General features: G+C 40.8%; 1 protein-coding gene across 1 annotated transcript in view; it reads left to right on the forward strand.

Annotated features, from left to right (window-relative positions):
* ENTREP2 (endosomal transmembrane epsin interactor 2) overlaps window positions 1-22,502 on the forward strand; it is a 649,682-nt gene that overhangs the window by 591,065 nt on the left and 36,115 nt on the right. The window contains exon 9 of the mRNA XM_075208108.1: window positions 2,535-3,119. Within this exon, the coding sequence (XP_075064209.1) occupies window positions 2,535-3,119 (585 nt within the window). The remainder of the gene's footprint in view (window positions 1-2,534; window positions 3,120-22,502) is intronic.

The following is a 22,502-nucleotide window of genomic DNA, read 5'->3' on the forward strand; positions in this document are numbered from 1 at the left end:
GCACAATTTCCTCAATCTTGCTGCTATAATCTTAGGGGTCCCCTTTTTCAAACAGTGTAGTAGCTGAGAAATTATTGTTTAGAGATCATGACAATTACCACTACACTACAGAAATCATTAAGAAGTCCAGGGATGGGAGATGAACTCTGGTGGGGGTACCTTCATTTGTTGCGGTATGTTGACTTTTTTTAAAAATCGGCTACTCATATTATCCTTACATATTTTGTGCTTTTCACACAAGAACGCTAAAAAAAAAATGTATGATAGTTTTCAAGTGTAGAACACTGTTTTTTGCTGTTTTGGCTCTTTTTGGCCATTTTGGGTACATTTTTCTAGAATGTAAAGTGTAAGGTAAACTAATGGCATTTTCTGGGGAAAAAACAAGCTATTCTTTGTGTGGGTTCTGCATAAGCAAATTACTGATATGTTGGAATGTGACTAGCCCTAATAGTGCCAAAATAGGTTCATCACAGCAGGGGGAAAAGCATCAAGGATGAAGAGATTACTTTTTGTCCTCTCCAACCCTTACATTTTATTTTTGCCCAGCTTCACAAAATTAGATACACAATTGCGCCTACTCCAAGAAACCTTCTCGCTCAGCCCAACTCCTCTGATTGGCTGATGCAAACTTCTGCTCCACAAACCAATCTAGACACACCAGGCACAATGGGCCAGAGTTATTAAGGAGTTATTAAGAAGAGCAAAGCAAAAAGAAGGAGGAACTTTGACCCTTGGCAAAACCATGTTGCAGACTTACAGTTGGGGTAGGGCATGTCCTAGATCACCTTTTAAATTTCAGTGTAAAAATAAAATTATCAATTATTTGTGTGCTACATGACAAAAAAACAGTATTTTAAATAATTAAATTAATTTGCACTCCTTGCATTGTAACATGGTTTGTCTAGGATCAAATGTACTCCTTTTTTTGCCTTGCTCTCTTTAATGAGTCAGGCCCAATATGTCATCAAAGAGAATTTTGCACTGCCTGTGGCCATTTTTGTGCTTGACAAATTATGCCATATTAATGCAGACTGACAGTAGTTTACATTTTTTAATATATTGAAGATATGTTAGTGTATGTAATTGTAGAATTGCATCGCTATACCCTAATCCGCCCCAAAACACCAACTTATGGGCAAAGCTCCGTCCATGCATGTGTATGCTTCAAAGTGCATGATTCCAAACTGTTCTGCCACAATTGGGACAGTTTGGAGGTATGTGTAAGCCCCCAAAGAACATTTGCTATTAATGGTGTATGTGTAGGAAAAGAGATGGTTAAACTGTTTCTTACTCTTTATAGCATGTAATCCTTTTCAATGACTTCTTAGTGGGCTCCTCCTCTTCAGATACTACTTTTTGATTATTAAGGTAAATAGGAATATTACCTTTTGGATTGGGAAGGAAAATTTGCACCAATCATTCCTATCCTATTTTACTGAAACAAAATACATGCTCTTTGGCAAAATATTTTAGAACTAAATACAATTTAAAATACCTCAGAAGTCATGTCCTACTAGAGTGTAAAAACATTTATTTACATGTATAGTACTTTAAATACTTTTATATTAACCATATGAATGAGAACTAGAATATGTTCTTTTACAAAAAATGAAACATACAAGTTATTTAATTACTGGTTTCATTTTAGTTCACATTTCATAGTAACATGTTCTATACAGTTTTGTATCAATTAATAACCATATTTGTATTGGATTTAGTTAATGTTAAGCTAATATAACAACCTTATTATATAATTACATATATCCTATTAAATATGATGTTATATTAAACTGGCAAATGCTCAGTTTATATTTACACATAGTAGACATGATTTCAGAATCTTACTGTCTTCGCTCCAACTGCACATTCTACTTCCACATAGTTTAAGTCTAAAGCTGCTCTTGTCTGGGCAGATCATGTCACCCAGTGTGAGCACTGAACAACAGGAACTGAGTTCATTTCTCTAGCTGACCAAAGTGGACAGACATTTGTTGTTCTAGCCAAACAGCCAATGATTGCTCACAGAAGCATATCATAGCCATTGACTGAATTTTCTGGAATACCCATTCAAAATCCTGATCAGTACGCTGTATGTACTAAAGGAACAAGCTCCACTCATTTGTCGTCTCACAACAATCTGTTTTCTCCTTAGTGGAATGTAAAGTTCCAAAAATAGACATTACGACAGTGAACACAATTGGATGCAATTCATGTCCAAAAGCAAATTACACTTTTGACTGCCTATGACTGAAGGGGCAGACTCACTTAGGCAATGTACAGTTGGGGCTGGATGAGGTTGTGCATACTAACATTTATCCAATTCAAGCTTGTGCTTGAATACAGGCGGACATGCATGCAATAAATGCCCAATATTTTTAAACGCAAATTGCTTTCACATTGTGTTCCAGGATGGATCAGGCCCTTTATGTCTAGTAACATGGTAGTAAGCATCCTAATTAAATGTGTCTGTTTACGCAACCTCTGAAAAGTATTATACATGAGTTACTATCTTATCTTTGTGTTTTGCATTGCAGTGTCTGTAGATAGCACCTCCATTCTGGTGTCTGAAGTGGCTGACATCCCAGCTCATAGCTGCTCATCAGAGGACCTCTGCTCCCTCGAGGTTCAGGGCTCTTTGCGTTCTGCAGACTTTTCCCCATATAGTACCATACGCACAGCAGCCACGAGGAGTAGCTGTGCCAGCCTAGAACATAGCCTGCGCTGTGGCCTTCATCTCACCAATTCCCAGTGTTCACCTGATGACGATGGAAGCAGAGCCTCCACAGACAGGTCTCAATGGCAAGATTGTGAGAATTATACTCAGTCCAGGTCATTAGACTCTTCTACTGAGAATTTCAGCGCACAAGAAAGAGAGTCTCAGCTTTCAGCCAAAGAAAGGAAAGTGTCTCAGTCATTGAAACCTATAAAAATGTGCTGTGGCGTGTTTAGTCAGCCGCCTTGTCAGTGCCAACCATCGCCTAGCACATTACCCGTAAATCCAGCACCTCACTCAGGACGCCAGGAAAGGACAGTCCAGCCGCATCATGCCAGAAAATACCGGATTGCCAGTATAGTCCGATCCACAAGTGACCCTGTTTCCTGCTCATCCAGCACAGAAGGTAAATGTAATCATGTCACATTGAAGCAGTGATCTCAATACAGTATTTCATTTAACAGTGCCTTAAAAACAATACAAGTTGTTCTGTTGCTATGGGTCATATTTGTCTATGGGACTATGTCACATTTATTTAATATGCCTTCCTGAAAATAAACATGCAATTAATCCAAACTGTATATAATCACGGCAACACCCTTCTACTGATACAAGAGTTTCCATTTCTATAATCTTCAGCATAGCCTTATCTCTAAGTAACAAACTGCATTCCTCAATAATTTGGCAGCACAGTGGCTTAGTGGTTAGCACTTCTGCCTCACAGTGCTGGGGTCATGAGTTCAATTCCTGACCATGGCCTTATCTGTGTGGAGATTGTATGTTCTTCCCGTGTTTGTGTGGGTTTCCTCCGGGTGCTCTGGTTTCTTCCCACACTCCAAAAACATACTAGTAGGTTAATTGGCTGCTATCAAAATTGACCCTAGTCTTTGTCTGTGTGTGTATAATAGAGAATTTAGACTCTAAGCTCCATTGGAGCAGGAACTGATGTGAATGAGTTCTCTGTACAGCGCTGCGGAATCAGTTGTGCTATATAAATAGATGAGGATTATAATAATTGGAGCCACAATACACACATGCATCTGCAGGACTAATATTGTCCCCAATATAACATTCATTCTTTACAAAAAAAAATTTTTCTTGGAAAACAAATTCTAATATGGATGACTGGTGTAACATACAGTTAGACAGTAAATACAAATATCTGGTTGGCTACTGTCGTTAATAGCAACTACTGTTGACACTTTTTCTCAAGTATAAAAGTATGTGGTCAGAAGTGTTTTATAAATGTAAATATAATAAATTAGAGAACAGCCTACGTGCGACGTGCTTGATTCTGCAAGAAGACAGCTGCTCAGACTGAAAAGAGGAGTTGCTGATGGTTAAGCAGCCTGCAGGGGGCAGTTGTGTCCCTGGATTTAGATAGAGAGCCATTTTAAAGTATGTAGGTTGAGGGAAAGTTCATTCTATGGGAAGAAAGGCAGACAAACCTTTTCGGAACATTAAAGACACAGACATATAAATTACTGACACATAAACTGATGTGTAGATGTGTATTATGGACACACACACGCAGCTCAATCTTCCCTCTGATATCCACTGGACAATCTGGTTATGGACAATCAACAGTGTACACATGCATTGTTGTGGCAACTGAAACAATATATCTTTACACAAAAATAAATATTCAGTATAGTATACGTTATGAAATGCTAATATTCCCAAATTAATCATTATTACATCTACCATCATTGTGAGATTTACAGCAAGAAAATTATCATATTGTTAGAATGTATTATTACATTTTCCTGCCCCTGAACCTGCTGCCCGACACCAATACACCAATCAATGAAAGCTCTCAGCTCCAGATGCAAAATCTTTTTCTTGCAAGTTAGAATAACATATGATGAACTACAGCCATTTCCACTCTAGTGTTCGTACTTTAGAGTACGCTATTACTACAAAGAAAAGCTGCAGTCAGCGGCAGTAGCTCTGCAGTACAATTTGTAGATTAATTAGGACAGAAATTGGGAAGCTTGAACTAAAGCGAACGCACTTTTGCACATCACAAATTACTACACCAGTAATAGGGTTTGTATCCCCAACTGGGAAAATGAAGCTGAACTTTAACACACTTGCAGAATGATCCGACTAGTTTAATGGTTTGTATTTCCAGCTGTGATTTCACAGTATGAGTCTATATGACTTTTACAAAGTCTTGTTTGCAAATAGGCTCTTGTTGACTTCTGTTTAGTAAATTGCTGCCTAAGTAGATCTGGCCTGAATCATTTCAGAGACCTTTATTAAACTGATTTTGAAAATATATCTTGGCAATTTTGGAAAATGCAGAGAAAAATTGGTCTATTTTAATAATGTTCTTGCTGATCAATGGTAACAGGAGCAGTTGTTTAATATATGATAATTGTGTTTTGTTCACATAAATTGAGTTGTGAAAGCATTCCTACGAACTTTCCTATTGTTGGCAGCAATTACTTTTTATTGTTCATATGCAGTACTTGCAAATCAATCTTAAAGGCATTAAACAACTATTCCAGTACATTTTATTGCTCTTTATTCTTAGATAGTACCTACTTGGATGTTTTCCACTAAAGCAGGGAGACCGCAAGGCTGGGGTCCCCTGCTAGAGTGAAAACCAGCCCCAGGCTGTTCAGTGCAGGGCTGGTGCCTCTATGGGAGTGGGGATGAAAAAGCATCAAGCTAAAAAAAAACTAGGTTGTGGCGTTTGGGTAATTAACAAGGTTGGGATTACTGAAGTGGCAAATTTGCTATCCCAGTGATCTCAGTATAATGAACAGGGTATATCTAAGGCAGCTGAAAATAATAATAAATAAAGATGCTCCAAAATACTTGGTCACCACTTTATCACATATTTTAAAAAAATATTCTCTTTTTGGTCATAGTCCATCATAGGAGAAGAGGACCACCCCCCCCCCCCATAAAATAAAGCACACCCTATAAATGATCAGCACCAAGTAACTATACAGGACTCCTTTCACAAAAAGCAAATAATAAACGTTTATCCATGTTGGCTGCTTCAGAATGGCTGTTGGTGAAGAGGATACCTAAGGGTTTATTTCAGTTTTGACTACAATGGATGACAAACAAAATGTTTTATCTTTTAATGAATAAATGGATGAAGAAATCTTTTGAGGATGTATTTTATGCAATCAAACTTTATTTTAAAATTGTGTATTTGTTTATATATATACAGCACACACCATTCAGCTACAATATTAAAACCACTGTGAAGTTAAGTGAAGTTTGCAAAATTGATTACCTCGTTACAATGGCACCTGTCAAGGGGTCGGATATATTAGACAGCAAGTTAAAAGTCAGTTCTTGAAGTTGATGTGCTGGAAACAGGTAAAGTGGACAAGCTTAAGGATCTGAGCGACTTTCACAAGGGTCAAATTGTGATGGATAGACGGCTGGGTCAGAGCAACGCCAAAACAGCAGGTCTTGTGGGGTCCATGGTATGCAGTGATTACTACCTACCAAAAGTGATCCAAGGAAGGACAACTGGTAAACCAGCAACAGGGCCATGGGCAGCCCATTGATGCGTGTGGGGAGTGAATGCAAACCCATCTGGTCCAATCCCACAGAAGAGCTAATGTAGCACATATTGATGAAAAAGTTAATGCTGGATAGAAAGGTGTCTGAACACACAGTGCCCATGGTGACCACTGTCCACCGCCAAAAGTGCCTACAATGGGCACATGAGCACCAGAACTGGACCATGGAGCTTGGTCTGGTGAATCTAATTTTCTTTTACAATTTGTGCGGTTTTTACCTGGGGAAAAGATGGCACCAGGATGCATTATGGAAAGAAGGCAAGCTGCTGAGGCAGTGTGATGCTCTGGTCAATATTCTGCTGGGAAACCTTGAGTCCTGGCATTCATGTGGATGTTAATTTGACATGTACCACCTACCTAAATGTTGTCACAAACCAAGTACACTCCTTCATGGCAATGGTATCCCCTGATGGCATTGGCCACCTTCTGCAGGATAATGCACCCTGCCACATTGCAAAAATTCTTCAGGATTGGTTTGAGAAACATGACAAAGAGTTCAAGGTGTTGCTCAATCCAATCAAGCATCTGTGGGATGTGCTAGAAAAAAGTCAGAGCCATAGAGGCCCCACCTCCCAATTTACAGGCTTAAAGGATCTGCTGCCAATGTATTGGTGCCAGATACCACAGGACACCTTCAGAGGTCTTGTGGAGTCCATGTCTCGACTGGTCAGAGCTGTTTTAGTGGCATGAGCGGGGCCTACACAATACTAGGCAGGTAGTTTTAATGTTGTGGCTGATCAATGTATATATATATTGCTATTTTTCATATAATGGGCCATCATATTAACCATTCCCATTATACAATAACCAATTCAAGGGTCCTAATCTTATTCAAAACACAGCGAGCCCACCACCACAGAGGAGAGCAGGAAGGTCCCAAGTGCTTTTCAGTGTGAGGGGTCTGGGAGGGGAGATTCTGATTTTTGTGCTCCTGGCTCCCATACATGCAACAGCTCTGCAGTGGCCATGTGCCCCCCATACTTTGTGGTATCCCTTTATAGTGGAACCCACTATATCAATCGTGGCGATCCAGCACTTGGGCTAATTAAATACCTGAAGAAGGGGGCATCCTGCCCATTTTATAATTATTATTTGGAAAAAAACATAACCAATGCCGCTGTACATGGGAATTGTTTTGTTTCATTAAAGGTATAGGATAAAACTCCACTTATCAATAACACTGCAGAAAATGTGTCCTCTCCAACTTTTGATTTTATTACAAAAAAATCTCGACTCAAAATCATCATCATTTATTTATATAGCGCCACTAATTCTGCAGTGCTGTACAGAGAATTCACTCACATCAGTCCCTGCCCCATTGGGGCTTACAGTCTAAATTCCCTAACATACACACATACAGAGACAGACAGACAAGGGTCAATTTTTTTTTAATAGCAGCCAATTAACCTACCAGTATGTTTTTGGAGTGTGGGAGAAAACTGGAGCACCCGGAGAAAGCCCACGCAAACACGGGGAGAACATACAAACTTCACACAGGTAAGGCCATGGTCGGGAATTGAACTCATGACCCCAGTGCTGTAAGGCATAAGTGCTAACCACTACACCACCGTGCTGCCCTAAAAAAAAAAGTACTTTTTGTTGGCATACAACAAGTTAATATAAATACTAAATTGTACTTGTACCGTGGATGTACTGTGTGTAGTGCATAATTACTACCTTTAAACTGGCTTAGAAAACTTGAGCCTTCTGTGTCTATTTGAATCATTTTTAAATACCCTTACAACCAGGATGCCAGAAATCTCTAATTTGACATGTAATAACGCTAAGAGAGGCAGCAACATTGACTATATTAGCCATCTCTGTTTGATGTTTCTGTACATTCAGTAACTCCCTAAAGGAATGGCTTCAGATGCATGAAATGCTACGACAGCACAGAGATACTTATGCAAACATTCCCATTAAATCTATTTGTGTAAAAGGAGTATATACGTCAAAGAGACACTTTCATAATGTGTACAGTGTGAGCACTTCACCTTTCATGTTTCTGTTGGGAACATCAGCATGCAAGTCCCTGGTGAATGTGTATAGAAATTGCATCCGTGTTCAGACAGTTTTATATATTTATTCAGACCAAGTGGAAGTCAGAGACCTGTGGCACGCTAGAGGGCAAGTCATCTCAGTGTTGTCATCAGTATTCTAAGCGTCCACCAGGCTCTCATACAATACTCATAGCTGCCAATACAACTGTCTATGAGGGATGTCCAATGAACTACATGGAGCACAAAACTACCAGCTCTGTAGAACATCAATCATAAGCTGTTTATTTCCCATAAAAGATAAAAGCATCATTTTTTACAACCAAAACATATCTGGAAAGAAGATTTTGAATAGTAATTGACAATTCTGTAACTAGACTACTGTAGCTTTGGCCTGGTACAAATAATATTGAACAACAGTTTAAAGCCAAGATATTTTTTTCGTTTTGTACCTACCTGGTACAGATATAAAGGTAATGTGTTATTATATACTTTTGGAGGGACAATTCCCTTTTTTCTACCTCATCATTCAACTAACTGCAAAAATTAACATTGCTGTTAATTTCTCCATAAAATACACCAAATGGGAAACTTTTCCTTTTAAACTTTTTAATTTAAAATGTATGACGTTTAGAAAGAAATATAAAAATCATACATACAAATAAATAATAAAAACTATATTTAATTGGGTGCTATTTGTTAGAGGAGGGGAAAGCAGAAAGAAAAACAATAAAAACATCATCTAAGGTCCCAGATGAGTCACTACCACTCCGCCTGCCCTGAATATCCAACTAAATGACCCCTGAAATCCCACCAACCAGATATTTATTAAATAATACAATTTCAAGGTTGTCAAGGGACCAAAGGGCAGGGATACCAGTGCCAGGAAATAGGTCTCAGAAATCCAAGATCTCTGGGCATTTAAGTAGACTATCCTCAGTTATACTGTTTTAAATATTGATTAATTTTGGGAATCATAAGACCAGAGAGCAAAATGTTAAATTGTCATCTAATGAGCTAATGAGTCTTGAAATGTGTTTTTAAGATTATTTTTTATAATTCTAATTGTTACGATCTGTTTTAAATATACATAAATTAAAACTTTAAAAACGTTTTCTTGCCAAAACAGGTTTTAGCCATGCACTGAAAAAAGACTTAGAGGTATATTTACTAAACTGTGGGTTTGAAAAAGTGAAGATGTTGCCTATAGCAGCCAATTAGATTATATCTGTCATTTATTAAGTACATTCTACAAATGACAGCTAGAATCTGATTGGTTGCTATAGGCAACATCTCCACTTTTACAAACCTGCAGTTTAGTACATATACCCCCTAGCTTTGATTATTGATAAATACAATGATGCGCTCCATGATGTTCCCCATTCCTTGTTCTGCTCATCTGTATGACAACATGCACAATGTTATTCCACCTTCTTTACCCTATGCAGACTGACTGTATATATATGTACTAAGGGTCAGAATAAGCAATTCAGAAACTTGGCTATTTTGTGCCCGTCTATATAAATTAATTTATTGGTTGTGGGATGCTAACTACTGCCATTAAAAATAATCTCTCGCTCTATTTGTTATCCTTTAGGCCTTATTATATGCTGCCTTTAAGCTATTTTGATATAACTAAAAAGTTAACATTTTGCTAATGCAGCAAACGATTTAAGGAAACTTATGAAATGTATTTGGACAATAACACCAACAGCACAACATATTTCTGACATAAAAATAGAATGAAAAATAATATCCTATTGACTTCTGATTGCCTAAACTCACAGGTTCAAACAAAAGGACTCACTGAGCAGTACAAATAGCACCTGTCTTCCTAATCTGCTAGCGTTTTCAGGAAAGGCTGCACTGAAGAGTTCACTCTGTTTTGTGTTATTTATAATTTATTGGTATAATGGAAGCAATATCAGAAGAGTGGATGGTTACAGCAGGATAATGGACTCCTACCTTAGGAACAAACAGCATCAGCATCCCTTCTGTACACCATCAGGAGGCCATTATCATTACAGTTCTCTAATAATACAATCCAGTGAGGCTCTCCACGTTACTGGATACAGGAACATCTTGTGTTTCTGCCCATATTGTGTCAGTGTAAATAAAAAACAAAAAATCCTGTTGCTGTACTATGGGAATGATTCCTATTAATTCTAATAATACCTTAAGGACCAGGATTAAAGGTTATGTCTGCATAAATACATACATTCATTTTTTTTTAAAATACTCTATTTTGATTTTAACATACAGCAAGCCAATAATATTAACAGGGAAGAAATAGATACATAAAGTCAGGTACTGAACAGAAGAGAATAGGGTTGAGCAAAACAACAAATCGTGCAAGATCATTATAGCATGCAAGAGCTATCTAGAATTGTAGGTTGCCTGAGGGGAGGGGAGGGGAGAAGAGAGGAGAGGAGAATTATTATTATTATTATTATTATTATTATTATCATTTATTTGTTAGGCACCACAAGGTTTCCGCAGCGCCGCACATAGTACAAACAGTAGACTGTACAGGGTATAACAGTACAGAACAATAAACAAAAAGTACCAATACTTCAGAAACTCCAGGCAGGCAGATGCAATAGACACGGAGCAGAAGAACGGGTAAGGAGACAGGAGGGAAGAGGGCCCTGCTCATTCGAGCTTACATCCTAAGAGAATATGCAAAAACATCAACAAAGGTCCGAAAGTCTGTTATTTGTAAAGCTTTGACGGATGAGTTATTCTAGTATGTTCTATAGGCTCCAGATTGGGATGAATTTATGGGCTTTACAGTTCAGGTAAGCAGATATTTTATCCATGGTCATGAGGTGTCATATTTTATTATGCACCTGTTGCGAGGAGGGGGGTGGGCACTTTCTTCGAATTGCTATCAATATGGCAGCTGGCCGCATTAACAATCTGAGCTGATAATTTGTCTGATGGTTTATCTAGGCGCTTGATCAGCAAGCCAGCAAGAAAGGGTTTTTAGAGATTGGAACTTAGCAACCTCTACCTTCGGCGATGTTGTTCCAGAATTTGACTATTTTACTGCAGGTTTACCAGATGTAATAGCCTCTGCAAAACTGAGGGGAAGCCGTACCAAAGATTTTCTGAAGTCTAGCTTGTACTAGGTACCACCAAAGTAGATTTCATACAAATTTACTTTGATGGAAGTCAAGATGGAGTTTGTCACTCATTCCCTAATTAGTGTCCATGTATCCTCATCTAGTGGACCTCCCGTATCTGATTCACATTTGATTTCATATTTGGGAGTGAACTGAAGTTGTTTTATTTACTATCAAGCCATAGAGGGATGAAATGATAACTTTTGAGTAGGGTTTGTGTCAACAAAGGCAAAACCTATCGCAGTGCATCTTGGGAAGAGAAGAATATGGCCTGATTCATTAAGGAACATAAATGCAGATATGTGCCGTATTTTACGTAAAAAAATTGTCTGCACGTGCTCAGAAATTAACCATGTGTCATGCATGTGTTACTGGGATTCCCCTGGCCATGACGCCTGCATCTGTTGCCATGGAGGGGATTGTGCAGGAGTCTACGTCCAGAGTTATCCACCTAGGGATAACGTTGTTTGCAAACCAAACCACCACTGACTTAAATGGGACACCAAATAGTATAGGTGGATGTCTGGGAAGCCTCTTGCTCCATTGGAGGAGGCGCGTCTCAGATATATGAAGCTGGTTCTTGAATGCTTATTGTAACAGACAAATTGAATAAACCATTTGTGTAGCTGATGTAACATGTGCTTAGGCAACTGGATCATCAGAATCTTGAAGACATAGAGTAGTCCAGCCAGTACATTCAGTTTGCGAGCAGTGATTCTACCTAGACAGGATATATACAATTTTTACTATCTGTACAGGTGTAGCCTAATGGATCTGATGATCTGGGCGAATTTTTTTTATATAGATTGTCATACTGGTGAGTGATACATATCCCCAATATTTTATTTTGTTACTCCTCCAAGATATTTTTTATTATTTTTCTGCTTATTTTGAATAACCAGTTAGTCTGACAAATCATTTTGGCTGTACTATTGATATCAGAAACTCATACATATATATATATATATATATATATATATATATATAATATATGCGGCCTCATACACACACTGCACACTCACACACACACTGCTCCCTCACATATACCCCAACAGCATTTAGAATGTCAGTTCAAATTTTAGTGGGAATAAATATAAAGCACTCTGTTATTAATCTCCCCCACCTGATGCCTGGTTTTAACCTTTTTTTAACCTCTTCCACCTCAACCCTCACCAAGCTCTCCCAGAATCCAGCTCTCATTATATAGGTCATTCCCACACACCTTCGGGGGTATTCAAATGGATGCATTACTTGTTAAAGCAACGCAGCCCGCTCACTATCAGCGTTGAAATGACTGTACTAACGGTAATAAGGATATTACTGTAGTGTCGGTCATAGTGTAGTAACGTGGGCCACGTTACTTTCACTAGTAACACAGTCAATTGAATCCCCCCCATATGTCTGTTTTTAACCCTTACCTCATGTCTCTGTATTTAACCACCTCACACCACAGCTTACTTTTTTAACCCCCAACACACAGGAATACACCCTTACATCAAAGAAATCAGCAGATCCACCTCCTTCTTCTTTACCGCTGTGCTTGCTCTGCAGGTCTGTTACCGCCCCTTAACACCACAGAGTCAGACCAAGACATCTGTGCAGTAGATGGGACGGAAGGATGAAGAGTCAATTCACTGAAGAATTGTGTCTGCAATGAAACACCTCTATGCCCCATGTCTAACAGTGGCAAATCAGAGAAGGGAATGGGCTGGCAGCTGGTTAGCAGCACCCTAAGTCTAGGCACCCTGGCACCCTTGCATCCAAGCATCTTACACCTCTTCCTTAATTGGTTGCTTGTCTGACTACCAGCTAGAGTAAAACTAATTAACTAGGAGTACAACAAATAATGGGGATAATCTAGCACTCACAGAGTTGATGTCTGTGTCCATCCACTGCCACAAAAAGGAAGTTCGAGGTAAATTTAATACTCCCATCGGGAAATTCTACACTGATTGTAAAGCTTCCAATTATTTCAATAATCCTAACTTTCATCATTGTGATGGTTAGAGTTTAGACAAATTATAGTCTACGGGCACGACAAGGATTATGGAGCTGACATTGACATTTGTTCTTCTATTTTCATGCAATAATTTGATTAGTGCCCTTGTGGAAATTTTGTACCCACTGTGGAGATTTTCATTAGCGAGGACAAGGAATCCCTATTGCACAGGAGATTCCTTTGTTGCTTGTCTTTTTGCTACAATCAGTCACACTAAAAGCTTGACACATCACCCAATTGGATTTTCAGAGCTTTAAAATAGAGTCTCAGGAATGGAGTAGGACAGCAGCATTTATCATACTGGAGTCTCACATGATGTATTCCCTATGAAGTTGCTCAGGCATTTACCTTTTCACTTCCAAAGAAATCTACAGTGTACAGTATTTATTCATCTCACATCATGTTGAAATGAGAAATTACCATCACCATTTGATATATCTGCACGTAGGAAAATCAAACATGGACATAATATTTATGAAGTATCAGTTCGGCATTGTAGTTTTATATATAGATCTTAAAACATATTGGTGATCAATTAAAGTTGGATGTATTTGCACTGCAAATATACATAGAAAAACAGGCACACAAGAAAAAGCGCATTTAGCTGCATATATTAATGCAATAATATCTATGTTAAAATATGTGTATAGCTCTGCAATACAGTATAATTTGTGTCAAATATATATCAAGGATATAAGTGTGCATACTTACACCCTAGAATAGCATAGAGATAGTGTCGAAGTCAGCAAATTGGATAAAGTCATTTCAATTAAAGTCTAGCAAACTTGGTTGTCTTTGTCTGAAAAGATGCGTACGGTACGCTTTGACGTACCAGGGCACGCTACGGCGTGAAAGGGCGTACGCATCCACTACACGTGGCAGCAACAGTAATTGGTCTTTTACCATACATTCGCACAAACACGCATACTTATAAAATAGTACACATTATTGGTAGTTGCAACACATAGTCAGTTATGTCGAAATATAGTAGTATTTATATGTTATATCAGAGTTACATGCATATTAGTGAAATACACAGAACGGGTTAAAGGAATAACATCATGAGTGGTATCATAATGAACCTTGTTACATATCCTACTGTTTAGTGCGCTCTGCGAGGGAATCGCAGAGTGCATACGCAAGTTATGAATGATAGGGAATTATGAACTACTTAAGACTAAGGAATTCTGGCGGGAAGAGCAGAGCATACCCCCTGCAGAGATGACCCCCTCCTTTGGATTCCTTAGGATGAACCAGCCAATGATTGACGACCCCTTGGACATTCCTGAGACCCGGACCAATAGATGCAAGCCATACCATCTTCATTGTATTACTGTACTTGATTGTGTATATAAGCAGCAGCTTGTGATCCAGAGTGCAGACTTCTTGTCCCCAGACTTCAGGATTGAATGACTGCACTGGATCCAGAGCGCCTGCGATAAGTAACGGCTGTATTTACTATTACATCGCTTGAGCATATTTTTTCCACTTATTGCGAATAAATCTTTGTGCGTTGGAAACACAAATCGAGGGTCGACAATCGTTATTGGTTAGCGACAATACGCACATTACAATTTGGGGGCTCGTGAGCTTTGGAGGTTTCGTTGCCGATGATATGCAAGACCAACGGATTTCGGTTCCTCAACAAAGGGTGGAGACGCGTCATAAACGGGTAAGAACGCATGGTGTTCAAAACCTGAATTTTACTCTGTGTTGCGAAACCGAATGTCCGTTTTGCATTATCTAGGGCACGCTAACTAGAACCTAGGGACAAAAGAGAAAACTGTTTCTTTTTTCTGTCATTGTGCGTTTTAACTGTATTGCATTGTTTAGCGTATGTGTACTTCCTGCTGTGCGTACGCGAACTTCCGGTAAACTTGCCACGTGGTTAAACAATCGTGTTGATAGTTATTATACATGCATAGTATAATTACTTGTGAAAGCCTCTGAGACATTATTACTATTGTTGGGAACTTTTGATTTTCTGCGCAGAAAAGGTGTATAGTGTGTGATGTTGTAACGTAGATACACTGTTTTATTGTTGAGGTGCTCAGTTGCTGTCTGACGAGGCGGATTGCCCAACTGAAGGACGGTATACAGGGCAGGTATACCGAATGCGAAAACTGGGTTTTCGCAAAGCGCTACCAATAGATCGCAAGGTTTGCTAATAATTAGTATTGGTAGGCAGTGCGATCCGGTCGCACCGTTAGTGCGAATTGGTGAAGCAGCTAGGAGGAATTATACTGGAAAGGCAGGTTGATTGTATCGACTTTGCGCTCCCAGCGATAATTAACTCAGCAGATTTTGTGGTTTAGCCAGGGTATCGAGGAGCTGATAGCCCTTGGGGCCCACAGTGATATTTCTGTATTAGGGATCCTCGCCAGGGGCGAGAAAAGCGAGTGAACGCGGCTAAAGGAAATACGTTCACCGAGGATTATAGATCTCTAGCGGTGAGTATAGCAACAGAGTTGAAATTATTAGGTGGAAAGAACAGAGCATTGCGGTGTGTCTGTATTTCACATTTGGCCGGAAGGAACAGAGCATTGCGGTGTGTCTGTGTTCCGGGTAGAAGGTATATTGTTCAACATGGGTGCTAAGCATACGCTAGAGATGGTCAGTGTACTGCCTAAGGAAGGCCCTATTGGTTCAGCGAGGTTTCTCATGTGTAAGAAGTATGGTGCATATGCAACTGTGTATTGTGACACGTGGGTCGGGATGACCAAAGCTTGTGATAGGCCTTTCCCAACAATAGGGAGTTTTAATGCAGAGGTACTGAATACTGTAAAAGATAAAATATGGTTGATCAAGTCAACGAAAAAGAGAAATAGACATAATGATTGTTTAAAATTGTGGCAAATGGAAGGTAACACGTGGCAGAGCAGCGAATACAAACCGGAAATAGGCGTGGCGAAAAGCGCGCGCAAGGCGGATGTAACCATTGAGAAGCGTGGCGAACTCAGCGCAAGCGCGCCCCCGCCACCTTATGTGGCGGGAGGGGTAAGTACAGCCGTTGTTAAAACGGAAAATAGAAAAATTACTAAGTTGTACCCTGTTTTAAATCAGTTTCAATCAAGTGTATCTGAAAACGAAGATGAACCCACTGTGATTTCGGCCATTGCCCATGCTGTTAATGTACTAGAGGCTCAGCGCAAGTATGAGAAAATGGCTGAGATAGGTGAGAGTAGCGTGATCACTAGGAGTGAAAGTGTTCTAAATCTAGGGCCTGTAAATCCTGTAGCGTCCCCTGAAGTTAGTGTACCAGAGGGTGTGTTCCCGGTCCGCACAATATCAGTTCCTAATGGGAAACCGGATAAGGATGGTGTAGTTCCTTTAAGAAATGTTACAATGCATTGTCCCTGGACTAGATCAGAATTACGTTCCATTATGACTGAATTCCCAGATCCTAGAAAAGAGTTAGCTAAATGTCAGAAATTTGTTAAAGACTTAGGGAATGCTCATGAACCAACCAGTAAGGATTGGCGGGTAGTGTTGAGGGCGTGTCTTCCTCCCAATACTAACATACAAAAATTTATTGGAGATTGTTTGTTGGAGGAAGATGACACCCTGACTGATGAGATTAACCAACGGAATATAGAACAAATTGTCAAACACTTAGCCATCTGTTTTCCAGTAGTAGTAAATTGGAGTAAGATTTTCACCATCAAACAAAAAGATAGTGAAACTGCCTCAGATTACTTTGCTAGAGCTATAACAGCGATTGCACGATTTACTGGGATATCCAACATAAGTGAGGACCCACATCACAGAGAGGTAGCTGTAGGGGTACTGATGGATGGCCTTAGGGAAAATTTAAAGACGAGAGTACAAACCACATTACCTAATTGGAGAGGCGTCACGGTAGACTCCCTTAGGGAGTCTGCTGTGGAGCATGACAAGAACCTTTTTAGAAAAAGGGAAGAGAAAAGTGATAGGTTAATGACGGTAAGTATACAGGCTCTAGAAGGGGTGCATACACGACCACCAGCATACAACCCATATAACAGGAAACCTAAAGTGATCAGGTGTTTCAACTGTAACGAGGAAGGACATTACGTTAGAGATTGTAATAAAGAAAGACTCAATACACATAAGGGTGGGTCACATAGATATCCTCCAAGAAAGGATTCACATAGACTAGAAGACTCACATCTACCCGCGCATATTACGGCAGCAAATGCTGCGCGGGAAATCACTAGTCAGCGCTAGGGGTCAGGTCATACCTGTAGTCTACAGCCAGTGAGGTTAACTGAGAGTCAGAGTGAAGAACCAACAATGATAGTTGACATAGCTGGCAGGAAACAAACTTTTCTTGTAGATACAGGGGCGGCCCGATCTGTGATAACCTCTCCTTTCAATCTACAGGTGACCAGCAAAACTATTCCAGCTATGGGGGTGACGGGAAAAGTGTTACATTATCCTCTAACTAAACCCGCCGAAGTTACTATCGGGCCTCTGCATACTAAGCATTCGTTTCTCTTGGCTGCAGCGGCTCCTACTAACTTGCTAGGGAGAGACTTGTTATGTAAAATAGGATGTGTCATATACTGTACTTCAGATGGTGTGTTCCTAGATATACCCGAGAAGGTTGCACATGAGGTACAGGACATATTGGACACCCCTCCAAGGTTAATGTTACACTCTCCTGTTATAGAACAAAATCCATCTCAAGTAAAGGGGATGTTGCTGGAAATACCAGGTTCCCTATGGACCAGAGATGGACAGGACACTGGACTGATGGCAAACGTAGCCCCTGTCATGGTCAATCTAAAAAGTGGTAGGATAGCCCCAAAAATCCCACAGTATCCATTAAAACCGGAGGTGGAACTAGGGGTATATCCTGTTATTGAGAGGCTGTTACAACAAGGGATTTTAATTCGTACAGCCAGTACAGCAAATAGTCCCATTTTCCCTGTGAAGAAGAGTGGGGGGAGGGGCTATAGATTAGTCCAGGACTTAAGGGGAATTAACAAAGTTGTTGAGAGCCAATTCCCCGTAGTGCCGAATCCAGCTGTCATCCTCATGCAGATTCCACCGTCTGCCAGTCCTTTTACTGTCATTGATCTATGTTCTGCTTTCTTTTCAGTCCCTCTTCACCCTGACTGCCAATACCTTTTTGCATTCTCCTACAGGGGAGTGCAATACACATGGACCAGACTACCCCAGGGGTTCATTGACAGCCCCAGTATTTTCTCCCAAGCCTTACATGACTGTTTGCAATCCTTTCAACCCCACAATGGGTCTGTTCTAATTCAATATGTGGACGATTTGTTGTTGTGCTCTGATTCTTTTATGTCATGTTTACATGATACTAAATTGTTGTTGCTTCATCTTTCACAAACAGGGCACAAGGTGGCAAAGGATAAATTACAGCCATGTCAGACTAAGGTCAAATACTTAGGACACTGCCTCACTAAGGGGCTAAGACACCTGACAACCGACAGAATTGAGGCCATACAACACATGACCCTGCCGCAGAGCCAGAAGCAGATTCGTACTTTCTTGGGGATGTGTGGATACTGTAGGTCCTGGATCCCAGGTTTTTCTATTCTGGCATTACCATTGCAGGAGCTAGTCTCTTCCTCAAAACCAGAACGTGTCGTACACACAGAAGAGTCGGAGCAAGCGTTCTTTAATCTTAAAGATAGTCTGACAAAAGCACCTGCATTGGGAATACCTGATTATGAAAAGCCTTTTGAGCTATTTTGTACAGAAGCTGATGGCTGTGCAGCAGGTGTCCTCACACAGAAACATGGTGACGCTAGCAGACCGGTAGCATACTACAGTGCACAATTAGACAATGTGGCAAGGTCACTCCCAACTTGTCTCAGAAGTGTAGCAGCAACGGCCCTTCTAGTAAGTAAGAGCGAGGATGTAGTATTAGGACATAATTCAACCATCTATACACCCCATGCTGTATCAGCTCTGTTAAATTCAGCCCAAACCAGACATGTTTCTTCAGCTAGATTCACAAAGTGGGAACTAGCCCTGATGGCACCCTCAAACATCACCATCAAACGATGTAGCACCCTAAATCCAGCTACATACCTTCCGTATGTGTCTCAAGAGACACAAAGGGTGGGAGGTGAGGAGACCCTGGTTGATGATGAGTTAGGCAAGAATACTGACACGCATGACTGTATGGAACACCTGAATCAGACCTTTACTGCAAGGCCCGACATATGTGACACCCCCTTAGAAAATGTAGATTTTACGTTTTATACAGACGGAAGTTGCCATAGACAGACAGAGACAGGAGAGCTATGTACTGGTTACGCTGTTGTAGACGATCAGGATGTGGTAGAAGCTGAACCCCTTGGTCCACCTCACTCAGCCCAGGTGGCGGAACTAGTAGCACTAAGGAGAGCGTGTGAATTGGCAGAGGGTAAATCAGCCAACATATATACTGACTCTAGGTACGCCTTCGGGGTAGTGCATGATTTTGGGGCCCTTTGGCGTCTTAGAAACTTTACGACAGCAGCAGGTACACCAGTGGCACACTCACAACACATAAAAAGACTTCTGACAGCGATACAGTTACCCAGAACAGTAGCCGTCATAAAGTGCAAAGCCCATACCTTTGAAGAAGACCCAGTGTCATTGGGCAACAACAGGGCAGACGAAGCTGCTAAATGGGCAGCAGGGCAACCTATGACTGTATCGACCGAGACTATGATGGTTTTTCAGACATTAGACACGCAGAAATTAATTGAAATGCAAGATTTGTGTTCCCTGCAGGAGAAGGCGGTCTGGAAGGCGAAGGGATGTGGTCAAGAGTCCTCAGGACTCTGGAGGGATGGACAAGGTAAGCCTGTAGCTCCCCGAACATACTATCCAAGCCTGGCTGAAGCAGCACACGGCCTGACTCACCTGGGTAAAGAAGGTATGTGCAAACTGGTGAGAGCATACTGGTGTGCTCCCGGATTTTCCTCTCAAGCTGGTAAGAAAGCAATGTCATGTCTTACTTGTTTGAGGAAAAATGTTGGGAAAACTATTCCAACTGAGCCATCCCACATCCCTCCTACAGACGGACCTTTTCAGGTAATACAAATTGACTATATCCAACTACCACCGTGCAGGAATCTGAAGTATGTGTTAGTGTGTATTGATGTGTTTTCCGGTTGGGTAGAAGCATATCCGGCAGCCACTAATACTGCTGTGTTCACTGCAAAGAAAATTGTACAAGACTTTGTGTGTAGGTTCGGTATCCCTAGAATCATTGAAAGTGATAGGGGTACCCATTTTACTGGTGATGTCTTCCAAAATATGTGTAAACTCATGGGAATCAGTAGCAGACTTCACACCCCTTACCGACCACAAGCCAGTGGTAAGGTGGAGAGAGTAAACGGTACTATCAAGAACAAACTAGGTAAGATAATGGCTGAAACTGGGTTGGCATGGCCTGAGGCTTTGCCGTTGGTCCTCCACAGCATTCGAACCACTCCTAGACCTCCTCTTAATCTGTCCCCCTTTGAGATACTGTTCGGACGACAACCTCATTTGATCGTGAGTCCACAGGACGACTTAAAGTGTAATAATGAAGTGACTGTACAATATCTTATAAGAATGAGTAGACAGCTGAAACAACAACAACAAAAACTAAAAATGCTGTCACCTGGTATGCCAGAAACGAACTGTCATGATGTTGAACCTGGAGACTATGTTATGATCCGCAATTTCTTACGTTCAGGTTGTTTAACAGACCGTTGGGAAGGCCCGTACCAAGTGCTGCTGACCAGTACTACATCACTGAAGGTTGCAGAGAGAGACACTTGGGTCCATTCCACCCACTGCAGGAGAGTCCATAATCCGGAGAAAGTGCAAGACAAGACTCAGACCGACGACATAGAGCTGTCACTTGTGAGCCTGTTCCGGGAGACCTAAAGCCTGCAGTTAAGACACCTGAACCAGAGACGTTGCCTCAGAACTATCTTTCCAGCGATGGAGTGGCGGTTTTTGTTTTTCTTTTGTTCCAGGATTTTCCTTGTTTTTACTTTTTCTAGGACATTCTATTTTTGTGAAGGAGGATGGAGGACGGAGGAGAGTTCTGGGAGTGATACGGATGAAATGGAGGCCGAAGAAAAGTTAATAGGATATCCTGAGCAGCTCATTATCAAACTTGGTCCAGGGGTTATGAAAAGGTCTGCTAGCTCAGGAACTCGGAGGCAGTGTGAGGGGCTATTGTCTGATGAGTATTGTATCTGCAAGTTCTGCAACTCCCTAGTTGACGAGAGATGCATCCAACGATGCCAGTCCCCCAGTACTCTGAATATAGGCGGACATCCTTTGGAGGATTATCACTCCCTGGTGGGTAAGGTGCTAAACCAAACTGAGTGTTGGGTGTGCTCTCACGTGCCTCAAGGGCAGCATAACATAGGACTAGTGCCATTCCCGCTAAACATATCCGAAGTACTCGAATTAAGGGGTGGGAGGCCCATAGAAGGGAGGTACAATAACACTAGGTCCCCTAGTCTGACGCTTCGACAATACTCCATAGGCAGATCTTTGCTGTGCCTAAACATATCTCATGCAAAGCGCCTGGAGAATTGGGAGGCTGACCTATCAGATCAGACAATGGCTCGCCACACTCATTTTAGAGAGAGACTCACAAGGTCACTACTAGGCAGGAATGCTGATGGAAGTCACAAGTTAGGGCGTATAACCAAACATAAGAAGGTATCTATTGGAAAAGTCTCTACAGATAAATGTGAAAATATCATTAATGCCGACACGTGTCTAGAGCAGATGGAGACACTAGGCATGGGTAGTTTTATCAAAACTCTGTGTGATATAATTCATGGGCATACTGTTCCTTATGTTCTCCCTGATGATGTGTATTTTGTTTGTGGGAGGAAAGCTTATTCCTGGGTGACTCCGAGTTCCAAGGGCTTGTGTTTCTTAGCTAAACTGGTTCCTGAAATCATGACTATTACTCATGAAGAAATGGTAGATATTCACAAGACTACATCACCACCATACATACACACACAGTATGAACACCGTGGCAAGAGAAATATGATTCCTGGTGAGGAACCCATAGCTACAAAATTGATTAGTGAAACTGCTGGTTTCCAAGTTATGGTTGCTCTAGATCTCACCAGGACCGCTCGGGGAACATTA

This window comes from Mixophyes fleayi, chromosome 4, assembly GCF_038048845.1.
Source record: "Mixophyes fleayi isolate aMixFle1 chromosome 4, aMixFle1.hap1, whole genome shotgun sequence".
Classification (NCBI taxonomy): domain Eukaryota; kingdom Metazoa; phylum Chordata; class Amphibia; order Anura; family Limnodynastidae; genus Mixophyes; species Mixophyes fleayi.